The sequence below is a fragment of the Mixophyes fleayi genome, chromosome 3, assembly GCF_038048845.1.
Source record: "Mixophyes fleayi isolate aMixFle1 chromosome 3, aMixFle1.hap1, whole genome shotgun sequence".
Lineage (NCBI taxonomy): Eukaryota > Metazoa > Chordata > Amphibia > Anura > Limnodynastidae > Mixophyes > Mixophyes fleayi.
The window spans coordinates 214,999,179-215,021,789 of NC_134404.1; the positions used below are offsets into that span (position 1 = coordinate 214,999,179).

Consider the following 22,611-nt stretch of genomic DNA (forward strand, 5'->3'; position numbering starts at 1 on the left):
GGACCCGCAGAGGCCGCGGGCACCACCACGGCTCACTGTCCCTGGTCTCTGGCGTCCCGGCCATCTCCATGATGACCGGGACGTCACTTCCGGCTGCCTTGTCCCGGTTGCCTAGACAACAACCAAGACGATTGCTGCTCCCTACTGCCGCGCCCGGCCAGCTGTCAAACAGCTGGGCACGTGCACGCAGGGCTGTTTAAACTCAGCCATCTATGGCTGATTAGGTTTTCTTGCAGCTCTGTCTAAATTATGCAGCTGGGCACTGCATCTCCATTGGCCACCAGTGCTTCTAATTACTTAGGCAATTCCTGGGGATACTTTCAGGGCTTTGCTCTGATTGCCTTTTAATACTATACGGTTATTGCGTTCTGTTCCAGTCTACTATCTGCTTCTCTGCTGTGTTGGTGTTTAAAACCTTGGATTGCTTTCTCGTGTATGACCTTTGCTTGTTCCCGGACTCTGAACCCTTGCCTGTGACCCTGACCTTCTGCCTGTACCCGGACTCTGAACCTTTGCCTGTGACCCTGACCTTCTGCCTGTACTTGGACTCTGAACCTTTGCCTGTGGCCCTGACCCAGCTTGTACCAGACGTCTCCACCTGTGCTCTGTCAGGCCAGTCGGACATTACCATCGCTGTCCAGTCCGCAGACCCCTGGCCTGTCCCCACTCCGTGTATTACCTCCCGTACCTGAGTGCTGCCGTGGGACCATAAACTTGTATTACACTGAGTGTAAGTCCTGGGGGCATCCGCGTACCTGTGAGCTTAACCAGTCTCTACGGGAAAGGCGACTGCTATAGGTGAAGACCTTTTCTGCTAAGTTCTACAAGTTTATGTCGCACCAGGTGCGATAACAAGCGGTTTGTCAAAATTTGCAGTGCTGCAAGTTTCTGTGATTCAGAACCTCATTCAGGGAGAGAAAAAAACAATAAAAAATAATAAAAATGCAGCATTATCACATGATCGGAGATGTCAATACCTCTTTCTTGTCAGGTCACTATTGGTTATTTCAGTGTACACTAGAGACTGGATAGCATAATACATGTCAAACGTACATAATGTGGTGGGCTACGCACTTTCTTTCCATTCAGTGCTCGATATGGATAAGGAGGTGGCTGCAAAGTATAGGCATCAGAGGATGATAGGTCTCTTATGTACTCAATAATAAGGATTGTATCATCAATACCACATACTGATAGTCTAACAGATGCAATAAACTTAGTGTAAAAAGACTTCTGCGTATGTTTTTCTCATCATTATTATAGAGGTGTAGATCTCTTTGTGTATCTTGTGAAAGTTGACCTTTGAACCCATGAAACAAAAATAAATTTCCTTTTCTTCCTAGGCATTTCTTCCTGTCCCCTCCTACTAATGCACTATTGTCCAGTGAAGATAACATTAGTGATAGATGGGAAATGTTGTTTTTCCAGCAGTAAATATTATTTTTATTATTGAATGCTTATGTTTAATAAACAAAAGTAAGAAAAGGTAATCAAATGTTAAAAATAGAGAATAAAATTAGTTTGGGTTAGATAGTTGTGTGTTCCCTGAATCCTGTTGGCCAGTTTCCAAGCAGGCAAAAGCAATATAAATAGTATGATGGGACTTAATGTAATACATTTTAGTGCACTTTAAATGTAATGTATTAACATATTTAATTATCATTCTTCATGGACCCTGTACTAGTGCACATTAGAATGTTCTAATGAGCATGTCCTTCACTGTGAATAAGCAGATTGCTCCCGTTGACAAGGCAGTCCCAGGCGATAGCACTCTGACATATAGAGGAGGAAGGGTGACACACACAGAATGTGCGGGTCTGTACTGGCCAGCTGTACTGCCGATCACGGGGCCTAGTCTGTGCCATTAAGAGAGGTGCTCTGATTTGCGTTACAGTATTGAAAACAATTATTTCAAAATAAATGAATCTCTAGGGCAATTCAAGCCAGAGTTATGACCCCCATGTTGCTCTGGGAACCAGGTGGTCGCTCTATCCGCTGCTATTAGAATCTGCCACTAGCTGTCCTTTAAGAATGCAGAAATGAGCCTGAGTTGGTGGATGATATTTGGAAGGGGTCTGTTTGTTTGTACCAATGTTTAGAAATAAAGTGCATAGATGAGCTGGACAGCTACTTTCAGGACCAGATTGTGAAAAACTTCAGGCCAGGGGTGCGATGCAGCAGACCAAGATGAAGCCAAAGAGTGGCTTCTTATTGGTCCACAGGATCACCCCCCCCCCCCCTCATTAGCAGACCTATTTGACTGGTTAACAGTATTAACCAGCCAAAAAATGTATGGTGCTGTAGCTCCTGAATGCTGCAGTATGAGTGTACAGTTCCAGGGCCTCAGCACGAGCCAAACCTTGTATGTCCTATTTCCCAGCAGGACAATCAACCGTGGTCACTCTTCCATTATCAATTTATCACTGTATATGCTTGGAGTATGCCACATTTAGCTTTCCGATTTTTGTCTTTGCGGATGATTTTTACATTTTGAGCTCCCTATTTTCTTTGTTTTATGTGTGTGTGTATTGTTATTCCTCTATACAAATTGTTCCTAGACAGATTGAGAAAAATGTATCCTTAGCGACCGTGTCTGCCTCCTCAAAGGTAGTTTAAACTTCTGCCCATTTTGTATCACTTTAAAGGCTCTCCAGCTATCTGATAAACTGGGAATGTCTCCAAACAATACAAACTGTCCACCACTTGAAGTTCCTTAGAATATGTCTAGTTTTGCATTTCTGTGCAAAAACGGAGCACTGCATTCATAAAGGAATGCTGAAATCCTCCTGTATCTGGCCATTGTCTACCATTAGGATCAACATTTGGAATCCATCTATCTTGTCACTATAACCTTTGTGCATGTCTGTAACAGGTTTAGCTTGTGGCATGTGTACATATCTGTCAGTTCCTTGTATGTTTGTGGGCTTTATGGTCCTCTCTCAACTATTTATCTTATCTAATGTGATGCCATTCTATAATAATGCACCTTATTTCAGTACTGGAGACTTATTATTAGAGATGCTCAGGCTCGATTCTCCGAGAACCAAGCCCACCCAAACTTAGCAGATGCGAGTGCCCTCGGAATTAAAAATGAGACAAAACGTCATTGTTACTTCATCAGATCTCGCGAGTTTTGAATTCTATAAGTACCCGCCCCTCCACGGCGATCCAGCACCATTTCACAGAGAGACATAGGAGAGGTAGCACGGTTCTTGGCAGACTCTAGTGCAGTTGGGTGGCGTCATAGCTAGAAAAGAAAGAATAGGGGTAGCACTGTTCTTCAAAGTCTCCAGTGACATTCTACTGAGTTATAGCTCACACGAAAACAGGAGAGCTCCATTGCTAATTGTCATTGCTGAAATAGAAATAATAGGGACGGCAGTCTTGTTCTAAATCTTCAGTCATTGTACTGTGTTATATAGCTCACACAGAAAAAGGAGAGCACCATTGCTAATTGTCATTGCTGAAATAGAAATAATAAAGCTGGCAGTGTTCTTCAAAATCTGCAGTCACATTTTACTGTGTTTATCAAAATGGATTCACAGCAGTACACAGAAGACCAGGAGCACAAAGAAGCTGCTGGCACCAGTCATGATGATAGTAATCCCTCTACGTCATCTGCTAAAGCCTATGTTAAAGCGCATAGTGTTTTTAAGTAAGGGAAACAAAAATGTAAAAAAACATCTTTTACCCTGTAATCCAGGAAAAGTTATCTGCAGAAAAAAATAAAATTGCCAACATGCATCTACACATGCAGTGGCAAGGAAAGAATGAGGTCTTCGCCTTTATCTATGAGTGCTAGTTCTGCAACTGTCACTGAGGCATCTTCTTGTAAGGTCAGTCATGACCAAGCAAGACCTTGTCATTCGAACTCCAAAAGTGGTGTCCAAATTAGAGATGCTCACTGACCTCCGTGAAGTGGTTTTGGTGTTTGGATCTGGATTAGCTTTGGGTTTTGGTTTTGGTTTTGGCAAAACCACCCTTGTGTGTTTTGGTTTTGTACTTTTTTAGAAAAATTGCTAAAATATGCTAAAATCACATAATTTTGATCTTTTTTTGATCCTACATTATTATTAACCTCAATAACGCTAATTTCAAGTCATTTGCAGTCAATTTTGAGCACCTCACAGGTCACATTAATATTTTCATACTATTTAGAACAAATACTACAGCGACCTGGCTGGATGCTAAGTGACAGAGCAATGACTCAAACACACGGCAGTTCCTACCATATCTAGGACACATTGGCACACAGCAGTGGCAGAAAAGAAAAGTCAGAAGAAAAGCTTGCAAGGCCTAGTATATGTATTTCAGCAATGGCAATTAGCAATGGAGCTTTTCTCTTTAGGTGTATATAACACCATACACGTTTTTGTGCAAATTTAGAAGAAAAGTCTGCAAGGACTAGTAGTTGTATTTCTGCAATGAGAATTACCAATGGAGCTCTCCTTTCTGTGTGTTACCTATATAACACTGTAGAATTGCACTGCAGAATTACATCAACCCTGTAAGCACTATTATTTGTATTTTTCTGCAATGAGATTTAACACTGGAGCCATGGAGCTCTCCTGAATGTCACTGATTACTTTCTTTAACACTGCTACCCCCTCCTCTTTCAATTCTATCTATTAGCCTGCCCAACTGCTCTACACTCTATGCTGCCCATTCTGTGTACCTCTCTCAAATGGCGCTAGATCGTCGTGGAGGGCTGTATTTATAGATTCCAAAACTCGCGAGATCCGACAACGTCACAATGAAGTTTTGTCTTGTTTTCGATTCTAAAAAAGCGGGAAAGTACAAAGCCGACTCGGTTTCTGAGGATCCGAGCCTGAGCATCTCTAGTCTAAATACTTTTATGTGTAAAAGCCGAGCTGGAAGAAAACAGTAAGGCATTAGAGGAAAATGTATGTTCAAATTCAGAAATGACACAAATCCCTGAGGAGAGTCTATGTGTAAGCCTGACCTTTCTGATAGTGTGCCCCTTTCAGCATTTCTGCAGATGTGTGCATTAACAGCCCGAGTGTAGCCGGTGATACACAAATTGATGATGCCACTTTGGATGAGGGGGATATTTGTGTAGCCGACAAGGGCGCTAATGAGGATGTTAATGAGGATGATGTTGTTTGTGTAAGTCCTACACCAGTGGAAGCAATTCTTGCACGTGATAAGAAGAAGGCCATTGTCATGTCTGGGAATAAGACCAAAAAATCCACCTCTTATGTGTGGAATTATTTCTACCCAAATCCTGACAACAGTTGTCTAGCCATTTGTAGCGTTTGTAAAGCCACAGTCAGTAGTGGTAGGGACCTTTACCATCTAGGAACCTCATCCATGTTACATCATTTGCAGCGATTTCCTTGCAAACTGTTGGGAAAATCGGAAACTTATGCTAAAACAATAGCAAGCAGTCCAGCATTAGCTAGGTCCCTTCTCTCAACATCATCTATTTATTTATATAGCGCCACTACTTCCACAGTGCTGTACATAGAACTCATTCACATCAGTCCCTGCCCCATTGGAGCTTACAATCTAAATTCCCTAACATACACAGACACACAAACCGAGGGAGACTTAGGGCAATATAATAGCAGCCAATTAACCCATCAGTATGTTTTTGGAGTGTGGGAGGAAACGGGAGCAAGCAGGGGCAGGCTGGGCTGGTCCCATAGTGGGCTACCTTGGTCTAGGTCACTGGGCCAACTGCATTTTACATCCTTTAAAATAGGCTGCGGAGCCGAGTCTTGCCCCCTGGGCTGAAATTTGCCAGCCCTCCTCTGGGAGCAAGCCCATGCAAACAGAGGGAGAACATGCAAACTCCACACAGATAAGGCCAGGGTTTGGAATCAAACTCATGACCCCAGTGCTGTGAGGCAGAAGTGCTAACCACTAAACCAATATTCTGCCCTCACAGCTAGATCCCGACACATGCAATCTACACCCACAACACCTTCCTCATCAATATACTCAGTAGCTATCGGAGTTAGTCCTGCATCCAAGCTGCTAAGGCTATATGGCTCCTTCACTATCCTGGATTCCTCAGAAGAATTCTTAAGCGTTGGTCCCACTGCTGCTGTTGCTGCTGCTGGGGGTGTATCTTCATCCCAGAAGCAGACCATAAAGAAGACTACTAGTAGTTTGCAACAATTGACTCTTAAACAATCCTTTGCAAGAGGAAGCAAGTATGAAAGCTGTCACCCAGTTGCAAATCGGATCAGAGATGTCATGGCGACTATGCTAGTATTAGATTTGCGTCCAATATCCACAATATCCACTATTAATGCAGCTGGTTTTAGACATTTACTTGAGGTCTTGTGTCCCTGTTACCAAATTCCATCACAACACCATTTTACTAGAATAGCTATTCCTCACCTCTACCAGAAGGTTTGTAAAAATGTAATTATTGGCTACAAAATGCCATTCTACCCACTGTACACTTAACAACAGATATGTGGACAAGTGGAACTGGGCAAACTAAAGATTATATGACTGTGACAGACTACTGGGTTGGTGATTTGCCTTCACCAGCAGGAACAGCAGCAGCATGTACATAAGTACGTCACATTTGTCAGAGGCAGGCTACTCTGTGTATCACCGGCTTCACTAAGAGGCATACAGCTGACAATCTGTTACAAAAACTAAGGGATGTCATTGCAACATGGCTAATCCTGCTTGGACTCTCCTTAGGACTCTCCTTAGGATTTGTCATTTCTGATAACGCCACCAGTCTCTTAGGTGTTCTTTAAACTGGACATATTTATCGTCCTGCCTCAGGGCCTCCTCTGTATTATACTTCTGCAGTGCAGTGTATCTCTCGTGTACAAGCTCTCTTAAATCCGAGATCTCATCCGGTGGGTCAGGGTTTAAACTTAAGTACGGTCTCAACTGCATCTATAAATTGGTTTAAATCTGTTCGATGCAGCGTATTCCAACATGACAGATTCCATGCTGCCCACATGTTCCATGTCACAGTCTGTCTGGAGCAGATCTAATGCCACTACAGTTGTAATATCCATTCCTCTGTCTACATAAGTTTGGCAGTTCTTAAGGGGTGAGAGGGAGGTATCTGCAGAGGAGAAGGAGATTAAAGATGCAGCACAAGCAGACATGGTTTAATAATGTAGAGTTCATTGACAGCACTGTTAGGTTTAAGGCAGCTAAGCTATTGGTAGCTTGTTTTGTAGGGGCCCAAACAAACCAAACACTTCAGCCACAAAAGTGGTACTGCTTGTTCCTGGAGTGCTTGATTTGTTAAAATGTACCTGTTCTATTCATTATCTTACATAAAGGTGGGTGGGAGGGCCCAAGGACAATTCCATCTTGCATCACTTTTCTTTTCTGCCACTGCTGTGTGGCAATGTTTCCTAGATGTGCTATGAACTGCCGTGTGTTTGTGTTGTTGATCTTTCGATTAGCATGCAGCCAGCTCGCTCCAGTCTTTGTCTAAAAGAGTGGATGAAAATAATATTGTGACCTGTGAGGTGTTCAAAATTGACTGGAAATGACTGGAAATTAGTGTTATTGAGGTTAATAATAATGAAGGAACAAAAAAAGAGCAAAATTATGTGAATTTTGCATATTTTAGCTATTTTTTCTAAAAAATACAGACCCAAAACCAAAACCAAAACACGCAAGGGCGGTTTTGCAAAAAAACAAAACCCAAAGTTAATTCAGATCCAAAACCAAAACACGGGGGTCAGTGAACATCTCTATTTATAATACTTCATACAGTCACTGTACCCTGTTCCCTCACATAAACCTATTTCCATACACCTGCATGTAAACCATAGTGTTGTTTAGGGCTTGTTAGGCCTTTAAATATTTATGTAATGCATGGGCTGATCTTGGTATTTAAGTCATTGCAACAAATGCTGAATACCATCTACCACATGAACTGTTTTATGACCTCTCTTGTATTTGTATATGTGAAGCAGACACAATGACCAGTCCTCGGAGGAACAGTCCGCACAGTGTTAAGCGGTGGCAGCTGGAGAGTATGGGGCTCCAGGCCGGAGAGACACAAATAGCAATCAGAGACAATATTAATTTGGATCACACTGTGAGCAGTCAGACACGATTTAGTGCCTGGACGCCAATGGCAAGCAAATCTTTTAACAAACAGGTAAATTAACTATTAATCCGTCCATATGTGGAGATATTCTAAATTGTGTTTTGTTTTGGTCAATCTTTGTGATCACAGAGAATCTATGATAAACCACCATCACACCAGTACCCCTATGTAACACTATTCTTGATTGAGTTGACCCTGTAGTCAAGAATGGTCAATCTGTTCTAGTATATATTAACAAGCAAGTAAAGCTACTATTTAACATAACTATATCTCAAAAGCAGTGTTTTACTAAGCTAAATAATATTAATTAAAACGCAAAAGTGTTTATACTTTATTAAGTTAGTCCTCCATTCTCTTTCTCTCTCTTCGCCCCTCTGCAGCAGGAGTCCATGTTCGGAATAAGCAGAGGGTGACTGACAGATTTGTAACTTTGCTCTCCAGAAATATTCTGAGACGATAGGTGGATTATTCATACACATAGGCAGGGTGATAACTGCTCAAAAGACTAGAAGATTGTTTTTAAAGAAAATAAATTTTCTGATATTTATATAGTGAGTTTGACATAAAAAACACGCTAAGTTCCCTCTTTTACATACCTTTTACAAACTAAATAAATTAAAACTAATTATTTCCAGAGGAGCTCATCTTATTACATGGACATATAACATATTGGTTTTACTTTTTTCTTCTCCTGGAGTGTTTGCATGTTTGTTTGAGAATTTTTGTATTTAGATTTGATACTGATTGTTATGGAAAACTGCATGAAGTTAGTGTAATGTTGACTTGCTTCAATAAGAAAAAAAGTGTTTAAAAAAGCCATGCTTAGATTATTTCCAGGGAGATAGATTTAGTGCTTGATTTACTGAACCACCTTGATCATATTGCTAATCTATAAATACCATTACAAGAGGAATTACAAATGTCATATAATAGATTTACACCAGCCTGCAAAATATGATGATAGAAAAACTCAAAATATTTGAAATAACTTAACAAATTCAGTGGTAAAGTAAAGCTATTCTCTTCCATTCTCTCCCTCTCCCTCTCCCTCTCCCTCTCTCCCTCTCTCCCTCTCGCTCTCTCCCTCTCTCCCTCTCGCTCTCTCCCTCTCTCCCTCCCGCTCTCTCTCTCCCGCTCTCTCTCCCGCTCTCTCTCTCCCGCTCTCCCTCTCCCTCTCTCTCTCCCTCTCCCTCTCTCTCTCCCTCTCTCTCTTTCTCTCTTCCTCTCCCTCTCTCTCTCCCATTCTCTCTTTCTCTCTCTCTCTCGCTCTCTCCCTCTCTCTCTCTTCCTCTCCCTCTTTCTCTCTCTCTCCCTCTCTCTCTCTCCCTCTCTCTCTCTCCCTCTCTCTCTCTCCCTCTCTCTCTCTCCCTCTCTCTCTCTCCCTCTCTCTCTCCCATTCTCTCTCTCTCTCTCTCTCTCTCTCCCATTCTCTCTCTCTCCCTCCCTCTCTCTCCCATTCTCTCTCTCTCCCTCCCTCCCTCTCCCTCTTCTCCTAGGCACATCTATAGACCAGTTTTAGAATTGCTTATTTCTTAAAATATGTGTAACTGAAAGTACAGCCTCAGAGACATTATCATTTTTATGTTTAGCTCTAAATCAAGCCACAGTCTTCCTCATGTTCTGAATGTTCTGCATATATTGCAGCCGTTTCCTCCTGAAACCTCTCTTATGCACTGTAGAACATACATAGATATCTGGTAAGGTACCAGTGACCACCATATGTTTCAGAATGGGGAGAGGACATATATTTTCATTTTACATACTCTATTGTTGTGAAGAACAATTGACAAAATGAACATCCTGGCCACAATTGTCCTCTTCCCATGCCAGGTCTGCCAAGCAGATATTAGCAAGAGAGTTCCCATTATGTTTACCTCTCTCTTTTTCTTCACAGCTCTTTCATGAGAGAGTTAATCTTATAGGGCACTGGTATGATTTATGGACAGACAAACAGCGCAAACAGTTTCTACATTCTATTTTAATAAGGAGCACTAGGTCACAGCTGAAGTAAGTATGAACACTAGACAAGGGGTGACTCAATAACATTGTGATCCCATGCAACTATATGGTGTCTGGATGGAACCCATTATTGTTACACGTGCTGTTCATATTACATGTTGTACTCACAATGGTATGTCTTTGATGACATGGAAGTGGCTTTTCATGTGAATAGTTGATTAGTGCAGGCATGCAGCTTGCTGCTTTATTCATGGCTGTTATTTTAAGATGATCTTTGAAGGCATATATATTGACAATCCCTCTACTAACATAACTGTGCGGGTCCCATTGCCAAGTCACCTTGTGTTAACCTTGGTGGCATCACTGTACGTTTTGGGCAGCAGGGTCTCGAGAAGAGCTACACACTATTGCTTTTTCTGCAGGCTACATACACCCCTTACCAAGATGTCTGATCAATCCTCATGGTATATTACTTTGTTTAGTCCGCTCCCAATTTATTATGGCCATTGGTTGTTGAAGCTGAAGGAGGTGTTAGAGTACACATGGTGCATATACCTAGAAGGGCAACCATTTTATGGGCTGAATAAATATTCATGCAAATGTATTCTATTAGTTCAGTAGAGACTAGTAACACTACTGGTCAGGATGTAATGCCTAATATTCAAAAGGCCCTGGTTGCTTGTGAATTGATAAGCTACAGTATTATGAATACAAAATAGCTGCCTCCACTCTGTGAAGGCAACAATGACGATTTAAATATCATGCCCTTAAGCTGGACCTTTGTCATGGTAGAAGATTTAAGCATCAAAGTTGTCCATGTGAATTTGTTTTTAATTAAATTATCTGCCAAATACAAGGGAATGTGACTTAATGATAATGGGAGGCAATGTGACTACATGATAATAGGAGGCAATGTGACTACATGATAATGGGAGGCAATGTGACTACATGATAATGGGAGGCAATGTGACTACATGATAATGGGAGGCAATGTAACTACATGATAATGGGAGGCAATGTGACTACATGATGATGGGAGGCAATGTGACTACATGATGATGGGAGGCAATGTGAGTACATGATAATGGGAGGCAATGTGAGTACATGATGATGGGAGGCAATGTGACTACATGATGATGGGGGCAATGTGACTACATGATCATAGGAGGCAATGTGACTACATGATAATGGGAGGCAATGTGACTACATGATGATGGGAGGCAATGTGACTACATGATGATGGGAGGCAATGTGACTACATGATAATGGAGGCAATGTGACTACATGATGATGGGAGGCAATGTGACTACATGATAATGGGAGGCAATGTGACTACATGATAATGGAGGCAATGTGACTACATGATAAGGGAGGCAATGTGACTACATGATGATGGTAGGCAATGTGACTACATGATGATGGGAGGCAATGTGACTACATGATAATGGAGGCAATGTGACTACATGATGATGGGAGGCAATGTGACTACATGATGATGGGAGGCAAAGTGACTACATGATAATAGGAGGCAATGTGACTACATGATAATAGGAGGCAATGTGACTACATGATAATGGGAGGCAATGTGACTACATGATGATGGGAGGCATTGTGAGTACATGATAATGTTGGGCAATGTGACTACATGATGATGGGAGGCAAAGTGACTACATGATAATGGGAGGCAATGTGAGTACATGATAATGGGAGGCAATGTGACTACATGATGATGGGAGGCAATGTGACTACATGATAATGGGAGGCAATGTGACTACATGATAATGGGAGGCAATGTGACTACATGATAATGGGAGGCAATGTGACTACATGATAATGGGAGGCAATGTGACTACATGATAATGGGAGGCAATGTGACTACATGATAATGGGAGGCAATGTGACTACATGATAATGGGAGGCAATGTGACTACATGATAATGGGAGGCAATGTGACTACATGATAATGGGAGGCAATGTGACTACATGATAATGGGAGGCAATGTGACTACATGATAATGGGAGGCAATGTGACTACATGATAATGGGAGGCAATGTGACTACATGATGATGGGAGGCAATGTGACTACATGATGATGGGAGGCAAAGTGACTACATGATAATGGGAGGCAAAGTGACTACATGATAATGGGAGGCAAAGTGACTACATGATAATGGGAGGCAATGTAACTACATGATAATGGGAGGCAATGTGACTACATGATGATGGGAGGCAAAGTGACTACATGATAATAGGAGGAAATGTGACTACATGATAATGGGAGGCAATGTGACTACATGATAATGGGAGGCAATGTGACTACATGATAATGGGAGGCAATGTGACTACATGCCTTATGAGCTACAGGGAATTTGCTGTACTGTCTTAATAGGAAAATAAATAATATTATTATTCCTGTTTTTTATTATCTGTTGTAGTAGTATCACACTGATAAGTTAAATATTAACTGAAAGTCTTGTTGTCCATTTTCTCCTAGGTTTGTATGGGATTGTTTTACTGAGGAGGTACCTGTTGTCAAATTAGATTTCACTACAGTTATGCCCAGGTTTCTCTCACTGTACATTTTGTCCTTCCTCAATCCTCACGATCTTTGTTCTGTGGGACAGGTCAGCTGGCATTGGAAGTTCCTGTCAGAGCAGGTATAGTATTACATTCTTCTCGCTGCTCACATAAACGTTCTCCATTAAATGACTGTGTTTTTCTGCATTGGTACATCCATTCTGATATTTATTCTGATGTAGTAGTAGTGGTAGTGTAATTACAATTACATTTTTGAAAACTGCCCAATCCCACAACTGCAGTGAGACAGAAGATGACTGGATGCACTACTATTACTCATGTTACACTGTGCTCAACATCTGATTAGGGTGTACGACAGTTTTCACATGTGCCTGTGGTCTGGTGCTATTTATTCCAGTCACTAAATAAGTCATGTATGAAGGACACCTGACAAGCAATAGAAAAACGCCTTGGTCTTACATCAGTGGTCCTCCCAGCACACGTCAAGGTGCACACTTACTTCCTTCTCTCAGGAAACTCTTTGGTGTGCAGAAAGGTGGCACACTGTGCAAGAGTGTATACTTCACAGAAAGTCCAACCTCCTTCCCTTTAGAATCACCTCTTTCTTTAGGTAAACGTTACCATTTCATTGTACAACTCTGTTCAGTTTAATCACATGTATTGCTTAAATTAGTCATGAGAGTGAGGGCATATGGGGATGTTCTTCTCTCCTGAAGTGCAGCAAAGTGGCACAAAAGGGGCCTATTAAAGGTATAGTATGAGTCCTAAACAGGGCCATCTTAACAACATTATGGGCCCCCGGGCAAAGCAGTGCACCGGGGCCTCTAGATATAGATATATAGATGTATACAGATACAGATATAGATATATAGAGATAGAGATAGATAGATGTACTTGCTCAGTGACCCTTGTAGGTTTTTTTTGAAGCTTTTTTTCTTTTTCAGGATTATTTATTCTCATTAAGAGCCGTGCCTATAGGGCCCCCTTGCCCGTGGGGCCGCCGGGCAGCTGCCCATCATGCCCAATGGAAAAGATGGCCCCGGTCCTAAAAAATGACCAGCTCGGAGCTGTCACAAAAGTCCTTTGGTAGAGTGTAAATGGCTGTGTGACCCACTGTTATATTTTATTATATAAGTTTAATAATCTCACTGACAAAAGGACATCTTATGTTTGCATGAGAACAATTTACACATTGTAAATTATGTTCTGTGTGATAAAACATAGGGAACGCGGTCCCCGATTGTAAATGTATTGTCAGTGCCAATGGTTGTTTTATTTTGCAGATAACAAAAAAAATAAAAAAATGATATTGATTATTATTGTACACTAGGTTGCATTTATACCTATGTTTACATCTGTTGTCTCTTTACTTACAGTGAATGCAGTGTACAACACTGGACAATGGGTGCATGTTTGAACCCCTACATTAAATAGATAAGAGTAAGGAGGGGGTTTTCTGTCTACTTCATACTTTTGCTATGCCATACTTGCTAACTCTCCCAGAATGTCACGGACTCCCGGGAGAGTATGGCAATCTCTCGCATCAGGCAGAATTTGGTCCAAATCGCCACGATTCACAGAGAATCGCGTTGTTTGACCCTGCCCCCGCTGTAAAATGACGCGTTTTGTGTCATTACATCACGGGGCATGACCAAAATGACTAGATTATTTTCTGAGCCCCGCCCCTGCACGCCCACCTTCCCTCTGCAGCTCCCGGATCATACTTGGCATAAGTTGGCAAGTATGTGCTATGCACAATGATGTTTGTAATTAAATTCTCCTGACTATATATCAAAGCAGGCCACTGATAGGTCACGTTCAAGTACTCATCATGTGTAGGTGCAGTGATACTGAGCTGGCTAGTGCTGAAAAATATATCTTAGTGTAGGTCCTACAAAGAAACTGACTGCCCAGAAAAATCCATTGGAGAGGAAGCACAATATTTGCTAAATATAAATAATTTGTAACATATCCCATAACTGTGACACTGACAACAGTTTGGGTTTTATTTACATTAAAAGTATGAAGTAAGCTGTTGGTTTCCTGTCACTGAAGTGAATGTAAATATTTTTCCTGTTTGTTACCTGACATGAATTACACAGGATTGCCTATGGATGCCAAAGTGCACCAAGTTTGGCTGGTTTTTGCCATACAATCCGTCAGACAATGAGTATGGGGCATGGAAGAGGCACTATATTTCCTGTGCATGTAGCCTAGATTATCTGACTCCAAGGGAAGCTGCTGAAACATATGGCACATTGAACGAACCTAAGGAAGGAAAAGAGGAGCTGGAAGAAAAGCTGCAGGAGAAATGGCTGCGCAAGATGCTTCGTGATAGACTGTCGCTGCATAAGAGTGAGTAGTCGTGTGTCTAGATCATATCGCATTGAATGTTATGTATGTATTTGTCATGTAATTAAATAGTTGGATAAAGACTAAAGCAAGCTTCAGTAATGCATTATGGGAATGAGACTAACTTAATTCCAAAAATAAATCTAAACCTAAAGGTACATCACAAGATTGACATAAACAGGTTGTATGTCTCCCCCTGAGAATCCTAGCCTGTTTAGTCGTGTAGAAGAGCGGGTGAGGTGGACGGCAGGCAGAGAATGGGTGCGTTGCTCACAGTGCCTATCTGCAGTCATCAGCTGCTTATCCGTGTCATTGAGTGGCTGGGAGTGTGGCGGTGCGAACTGTGATGTCACAGGTTGGCACTACACTCATAGCCTATCATTGACACTGGGGAGCATCAGTGGACAGCATCACAGGCAGAGCTGTATCGGACATCCCCCTCCCAAGGACCAAGTTGTATTCGAAAGCGGGTTGGCACACAGTATGGGGTTGCCCGAGGTAAAATAAAAGCACTGAATGAGTGATATGATGTCATCATTTAGTGTTTTAAGCGTGCCAAAAGCTTTGGCACTCTAGACAGCTGCCTATTTCGCCTATTGGTGGTAACTTTGGACCTGGGTATGTGCAATATAACAAAAGAAGCTGAGCTACTTTACCAATCATTATCTTTTGAAGAAAGTATTTCTCAGCTATTAGTATTATTTTGTTAAAGAGTACCCTTTTCCCTACTATAGTGGAAGATTTCATTCTGTGGGGGGAACTAAGAATCGGGAGAATGCAGTCAATTAATTCACGTTTAACTAATGACAACACTGAGACATTAGGTACAAAGTAAATTGATAGACTGAATATGGATTTAGGCCATAAAATACTTTCTGTGTTGTGTAGGTGACATGTATACTGTGAACAGGAACAGCTATTAAAATCAGAATGTTGTTTTCAAAGTAGTGTTTGGGATAATGTTCCTTTAAATAGCTAATACCTCCAATTAAACATGACAAAGTTCACTATTGTCTCTTACAGATTATGTAGATAGTTGCTAATAACACTTTCTTGGTTCCCAATTGATCTAGTGACTAAACAGAGTTATCCTAATGCAAACCAAAATGTAACTTGGCAACACAACCTTTTGACATTCCGTATCATTGTGTACATAAGACACAGTGTGGACTAACTAAGCTTATCACTATCCCAATTCAAATATAAGGACTATAGCTATCACCTTTATGTGTATGTTGTCATTGCAAATGGTTTTTTTTTATGTAATGTCGTCTGAATGGAGGCGATTTATAGGGTTAAGGCAGACTGTACTGATGAGGAGGAAGAGTAGATAGGGAGTTAGGATAACCTGAAAGAAGATGCAGGTTTGTTGGAGTAATTAGAGAATGTTTACAGGGAAAATGTAATTGGGGGAGGCGGTAAAACGAGGGGAAAAATGAATGATTAAGGGACTAAAAGCACAATCGTGTATCTGATTGTTAAACAATATTTTACTGTATTTATTCTTTCATAATATCAGCTACACAGGTACAAGATAATTTCTTGCTAATCTCTGCTTTAAAATTGAGTAGCCTTTTAGGACTTTTTACAGTTTACCTGTGTATTCATAACATACTGCCAACCAGTTAAGATTAGATCAGTTGATTAAAGCTTAGAAAGATCGCGTTGTCGGGTTGTTCAGTGTGTGTGAAACCTTGATAGGGTGAGACCAGTTTACATCACAAACCAATGCACAAAATGACTGATGCTGTGAATAAAGATAAGAAGGATAAACCCACTTTATAATTAGCACTTACAATGCTCTGTGTGACAGGGGCTGCTCATGTATAATGGTTTTCAATTGGAGAGAGTAAGTATTGTATAGCTGTCAGCATTTTGGAAACCACTCAGGTTATCAAAGCAGTCTTGTGCCATAGTTTCTTTCTTACTTATAGAAATTAATTATTTCAATTTGTTGTGTTTACGTGCTACACTTTAAACGTGAAGTAGGAAGCACTAGTTTGACACCACCCAAAGGGTGACAATGTGATTTAAATACAGAGCTCTTAACACCCTGATACCCTCTGTTCTTCAGGAGAGCTCATTAAGACCAGACCTCCTTGGATGAGCGGAACATGGAGATCAGCTATAAAATCGAAACGAACACTAACTAACAGCGTGAGCCTGTCCGACCAGACAGGTATACAAGCTGCTCTATGGTCCATTAAGGTGAGGGAAGTTGAAGCTACTTTTTATTTTGTTTCTACTTGATTTGAATGATTACTTTACACAGATGTAGGGGGACAGTTTCTATGCATGTGGTGAACTGTAGGCATGTTTGTCACATTTGTCTGGTTAAACAGGCACAGACCCAGCACCAGGCCCACAAATGCAGGGACTTAGAGAATAAAAGAAGATAGAATCTGCAAAAATATGTGATGGATGATGATAAGCAAATTAACAGCAATGGCAGACTGCAAAACACCCTCTCTCCGACCAAGGGCATCCTGCCTTATGATGCATCATCTCTTTATATCTGGAGGTTTATTAGATTGTATCAGTTCAATTTTATAACCTGAACAATATAGCCTTCAAACACCTTCCTGTATTTATAGTTGATGCAGTCCTAGGTATTATGAGTGAATAAGAGGTATCTCTTAGGGCCGCCAAGATAAATTTTGGGGCACTTTACATAGCCACAGAATGGGGTGGGGCCACATCAGGTTGGTGGCTCCTCCCAGTACGTAGGCAGGTCAGGGCCTCTAGGCTCCAGTACTTTGTACCTGACATACACACACACACACACACACACACACACACTGACTTCCTGGCACTCCTGCTCCTCCTTATATTAGTATTATATTCATCTTACTGGTACAATATAGAAAAACTATTTAAAAATAAAATAAGATTGTCATAAAACCACATCTATGCAGCCCCAAAGAGTGCTTCGCTTTGCATGAGCCTAGTTTCTCTATATGGTAAATACAGTGCTAATAACTACAGCAGACAACAACCTTGGTTTCCTTTCAGCAAGTCTTCCGCAGTTACCGTATTACTCAGGATACAACCGAAAATGCTATACTTCCATTTCATTATGAAAATCATGGTATTGTGATGACAAGGGTATAGAAGATCTTCTAACAACCTTGTGCACATACTTTTTCACTTATGTTCCCATAATGCAGTGCACACGTGAATTCCACTAAATCCAGATGAATGACTGTAGTTACAGATCTTTACAGCTAGTTTTTTTAAGGAAATAGCTGTATTATTACATGCAGGTGCCTAGTCAATGCGGAATTAAAATGTATGGCATGATAGCGCTTTGCAAAAAATATATGGCCAGGACCATGTAGTAAATAATTTACTGGAAACCTTATTAAAAGCAGTGTGACCAGTTTCAGTGGTCAGTTGCCATCTTTAAAAGCATAAAGTACTTTAGTCACAAGACCAGTCTTATTTTCAAACAATTTTATATGTATCTGATACAATATTCCCCTTAATTAAACATTGTACTTTATTACCTTCAAACCAGTGGTAGTACTATTATGTTTCAACAAATAATAGCCACACAGATTGACCCATCACGTGCATTGAAATTAATTGGTTTACAACAAGTTTAGCATAATCTTGGATGAAGTATGTATAATTATTTATTAGTGTTGTACTGGATTAATGAATTCGGATCAAATTTCACATATGTTATGAATAGGGAAGCGTATATGTAGCGCCATAGTTGCATTTGATATATCCTCTTGTTATATAGTATAATAACATAAAAATATTATAAAGATATAATAATATATACATGTTTAATTATATTTGATTTCACTTAATAGAAATGGTTTAGTTTAACCTTGATAACCAATGAATCTGATTGTAATTGATGTCCTGAGCTGATGATTCTATAGTGTGCTGTATTGCCATACATTTTCCTTCTGCAAGATTTCCTTGTCTTCTGACAACAAGAATGCATTCTCTCTCAAATGATGAAGGCAGCACATGATCTAAATACTGGCCTGGATATCTTAATATTTTTAAGGAAACATGATTTCTGATATACTGTGCTAATAGTTTATACTACTGCATTTTGGTCTAGCTTTTTTTCCCTCAATAAAACTTATATTGAGTTACAGTAGTAATGAAGGATATGGATATATGAGCATTTTAGAAGCTGCAGTGTCCTTGTCACATGAGAAGTACTTCAGAATGCTTCAGCTGTAAGTAGACTGTAGACAGATCGGTCATAGATAATTCACCAAGCTTTCCCTGCATCGCTGTGTGTCTCCATACCTTGTAACATTAAGGATGGAGGATTTGGAATAGAGTGTGTGTGACAGTGTGAAGTGGTGATAGAGGCACAAGAAATGAACGTGGTCTTTCTATAAGGAGTGTGGTCACATGCCGTTGGGTGTGTGCCATGTCTACCCGGGGGTATGCCAGCGCTTCCAAAGCACCAAAATGCCCCCAGACATGTTCTCCTCTCTTAAAAACACCTGTTCAACGCATGCACACCCAATGCTGTTACGGCATTAAATGGGTAGCTCTCATTTGGTCAATTTGGTCAACTGTCACCGACTAGAGAAAAAAGTACTGAAAAGTGGGAGAGCAATCAAATCAGGACTGACCCTCCTAAATCGGAACACTTGGAAAGTATAATGTCACTATGACTATGGGGTCATGAGTTCAATTCCCTACCATGGCCTTATCTGTGAGGAGTTTGTATGTTCTCCCTGTGTTTGCGTGGGTTTCCTCCGGGTGCTCCGGTTTCCTCCCAGACTCCAAAAACATACTAGTAGGTTAATTGGCTGCTAGCAAATTGACCATAGTCTGTCTGTCAGTGTATGTGTGTGTCTGTCTTTCTGTGTCTGAGTAAGGGGATTTAGACTGTAAGCCCCAAAGAGGCAGGGACTGATGTGAGTGAGTTCTCTGTACAACGCTGTGGAATTAGTGACGCTATATAAAATAAATGGTAATAATAATAATATTACGCAGAGCTTTACAGAGAATGTTTTACTCATTCACATCAATCACTGAACTGGTTTGGGGCTCACAAACTAAATTCTCCACCAGACGCACGCCTAAGGAGTTCTGCATAGATGTCTTGAATATACATACAGATAACATACACTGTTTCCTGATTCTTTTGGTGGACATCACTTTCGTCAGTGATATATATGTATGAATTTTTTTCAGGGACAAGACAGAGGCTCAGATAAGACTCTGACAAGCCGGCTGATAGAGGAAGATAACCACACACCCAACTTCACATTGGCTCTGGAAAAGGAGCTTCTTCAAAAACCCATACACTCCATGCCAAAAAGGTAGAAATATATGGCTGTAAAATGTTAACTATTTACATTGTACTTCCTCTCCCTCACTCAGCAGAATCACTAGGCACACCCTAGACTGGCTTTCTGTTGATATATTATTCTTTGTTATTAGCTATTTAAAAGTGAAGGCAGATAACTTACTGTTTCTTTCAATAGACTTTAAGAAAGGAAATATTTCCCCCATAATGCATGTCAAGTGCCTTATTTTCCAATACCGTTACCTTACCCTGCAGTGCGTCAAGGGGCCTCTGCCCACTGATTTAACACTGATTGAAGTAGAGATGAAAGGCTCATGATCTGCTGAATGCTTTGCAGGCAACGCACCACAGATGGAGTACAGATTAATACCACCTTCCTGTCTCCAGTCATTTTCACTGTGATTTCTCTATTCTAAGAACAGTTTCTGTAACAATTAATAAATATTTAGACACACAAACACTTTTATCATGTTTAATTATCCAGTAATTAAAAAGATTTTGTAATGTATCTCGTTTATTTTAGTGATTATGTATGTACTCAAACTTGTGGTTTGTATTTAGATATTAAATGACAATGGAGCCCCTCACTCCTTTTTCTAATCATAAACTTTTGTAAATAATGACTTAAGGGTAACAAAATATAATCTACAACTGGAATGGTTCATTTTCCAGATTTGATAGGGACATTAGAGATCATCAGAGAAGATGGTTGTTTTCTAGATCTTAGTACCTAAGTCTTCTTTCTGTGTAGCTTTTATCCCTCATGGCCACGGCAAGGTGTTACCATTCATTTTAATTTTGTTAGTGGGATTATGACTAAGGACCAGTACTTTCTACATATATGTTGATCTAATACCTAACTGCATGGTAAAAATAAAAAGTCAATGAACTCTGTTGAAGCTTTTTTTAACATTGGTAGCTAGTGAAAGTGATTAAATAAGCAGTGGATTTAACACATAAGGCTGGGTAAACACTACAGAAATGTTTTCCTGATGCGATATTGTTAACGATTTCACCGACTGGAAACAAAAAAGTCCCGATCAGCATGCCGATTCCTGTGTACACACTAAACACATTTTACAAGATTTACCTTCAAATCTGTGCTCTTCATCTGTCATAACCATCGGCTGAAAAGATTGTGACTCTGCACACTCCATATAGATCTATGGACACTGCAGAAATGGAACGACATTGTTCCATCGTTGAATGAGATTTTTAGTTCGGTTTAAAAATCAAATGAAATGATATAATGTGCTTTGGATACGATAATTGTTCATCGTTGGAGCGTGCACACTAATGCCATATCAGCCAAACGATCGTTTAGCATATGATTGGCTGAAAACCCTGTGCTGTGTACTCAGCCTAAGATTTGCAACATTTCTATTCTTAAAACTAGTGCACAACACATTTATATGCTTCCCAGACACTAAGAGAGGAGGAGGGCATTACTAATACTTAAGGAAATATGTTGCCCTTTTTACAGTTTGACAGGGCCTGGTGATACATGTTTTTCTACAGACTTAACTAATAGTAAATAAACACGCGAACAACAAATATATCAATCATTTATAAGAAATAAATACTTGCCAAAATCCTTTGAATTTCAATGTATTGTACTCCTAAAAATCCTTAGTGTATACATTTTTAGGGAGGGGCCTTTTAGACCTTATTTATTTAACTTTTACTTAATTCCATGGCGATCATTATCATGAAATGATAAAGTATATGTGGAGCACTGCTCAAGAGCAATAGTAAGTTTATTCCCCAACTGCATCTACTATACTGTATATAAATTTGGCGTGAGTAATAACTTCAGCATATCACCATGTTAAATGCTAATTCAAGTAAACTCATTTATTTAAATTTGCAAAAATACAAACTAACACTTAACTTCTTTTGTAAACAAAATGTCTGTCTAGAAGAATGTTCGCATACTTTTAGCCTTTGAAAGTTTGTGGCTTTGTGAAATATAAATTTGGAACGTAATCTGTGGCTCTCCAGGTGTTGTGAAACTACCAGCCCCAACATGCTTGGCAAGTAGATAGCCAGCCAATAGCTGCCAGGGCATGCTGGGACTTGTAGTTTCACAATACCTGGAGCACCTTAGCTTAGCTCGACCTGATATCGTTTATGTCAACAGTTGATGTACATTTATATGAACAAAATAGTAGAATAGTGTGGTGCCTAATTTGCGATAATATAAATGTATACCAGTAAAGACATGAAGATATTAAAAGCCTCATGGAAAGTAGTCAAATGTAGTCTTCAGTCTAGATTACATTTGCATGTGGCTTTTAATATACATGCTTTATTACTATTACCAATCTAGTCTCATGAAGTATGAAGGCTTATAATAGTTAGGAGAAATCTTGTACTAACTCTTCGCCCATCCTGAGATCT

General features: G+C 40.3%; 1 protein-coding gene across 1 annotated transcript in view; it reads left to right on the forward strand.

Annotated features, from left to right (window-relative positions):
- Nucleotides 1-7,936: 7,936 nt before the first annotated feature.
- Nucleotides 7,937-22,611, forward strand: part of ECT2L (epithelial cell transforming 2 like) — a 41,992-nt gene continuing 27,317 nt past the window's right edge. The window contains exons 1-6 of the mRNA XM_075200666.1: nt 7,937-8,119; nt 9,963-10,075; nt 12,523-12,685; nt 14,669-14,921; nt 16,993-17,126; nt 20,097-20,224. Of these exons, the coding sequence (XP_075056767.1) occupies nt 7,937-8,119; nt 9,963-10,075; nt 12,523-12,685; nt 14,669-14,921; nt 16,993-17,126; nt 20,097-20,224 (974 nt within the window). The remainder of the gene's footprint in view (nt 8,120-9,962; nt 10,076-12,522; nt 12,686-14,668; nt 14,922-16,992; nt 17,127-20,096; nt 20,225-22,611) is intronic.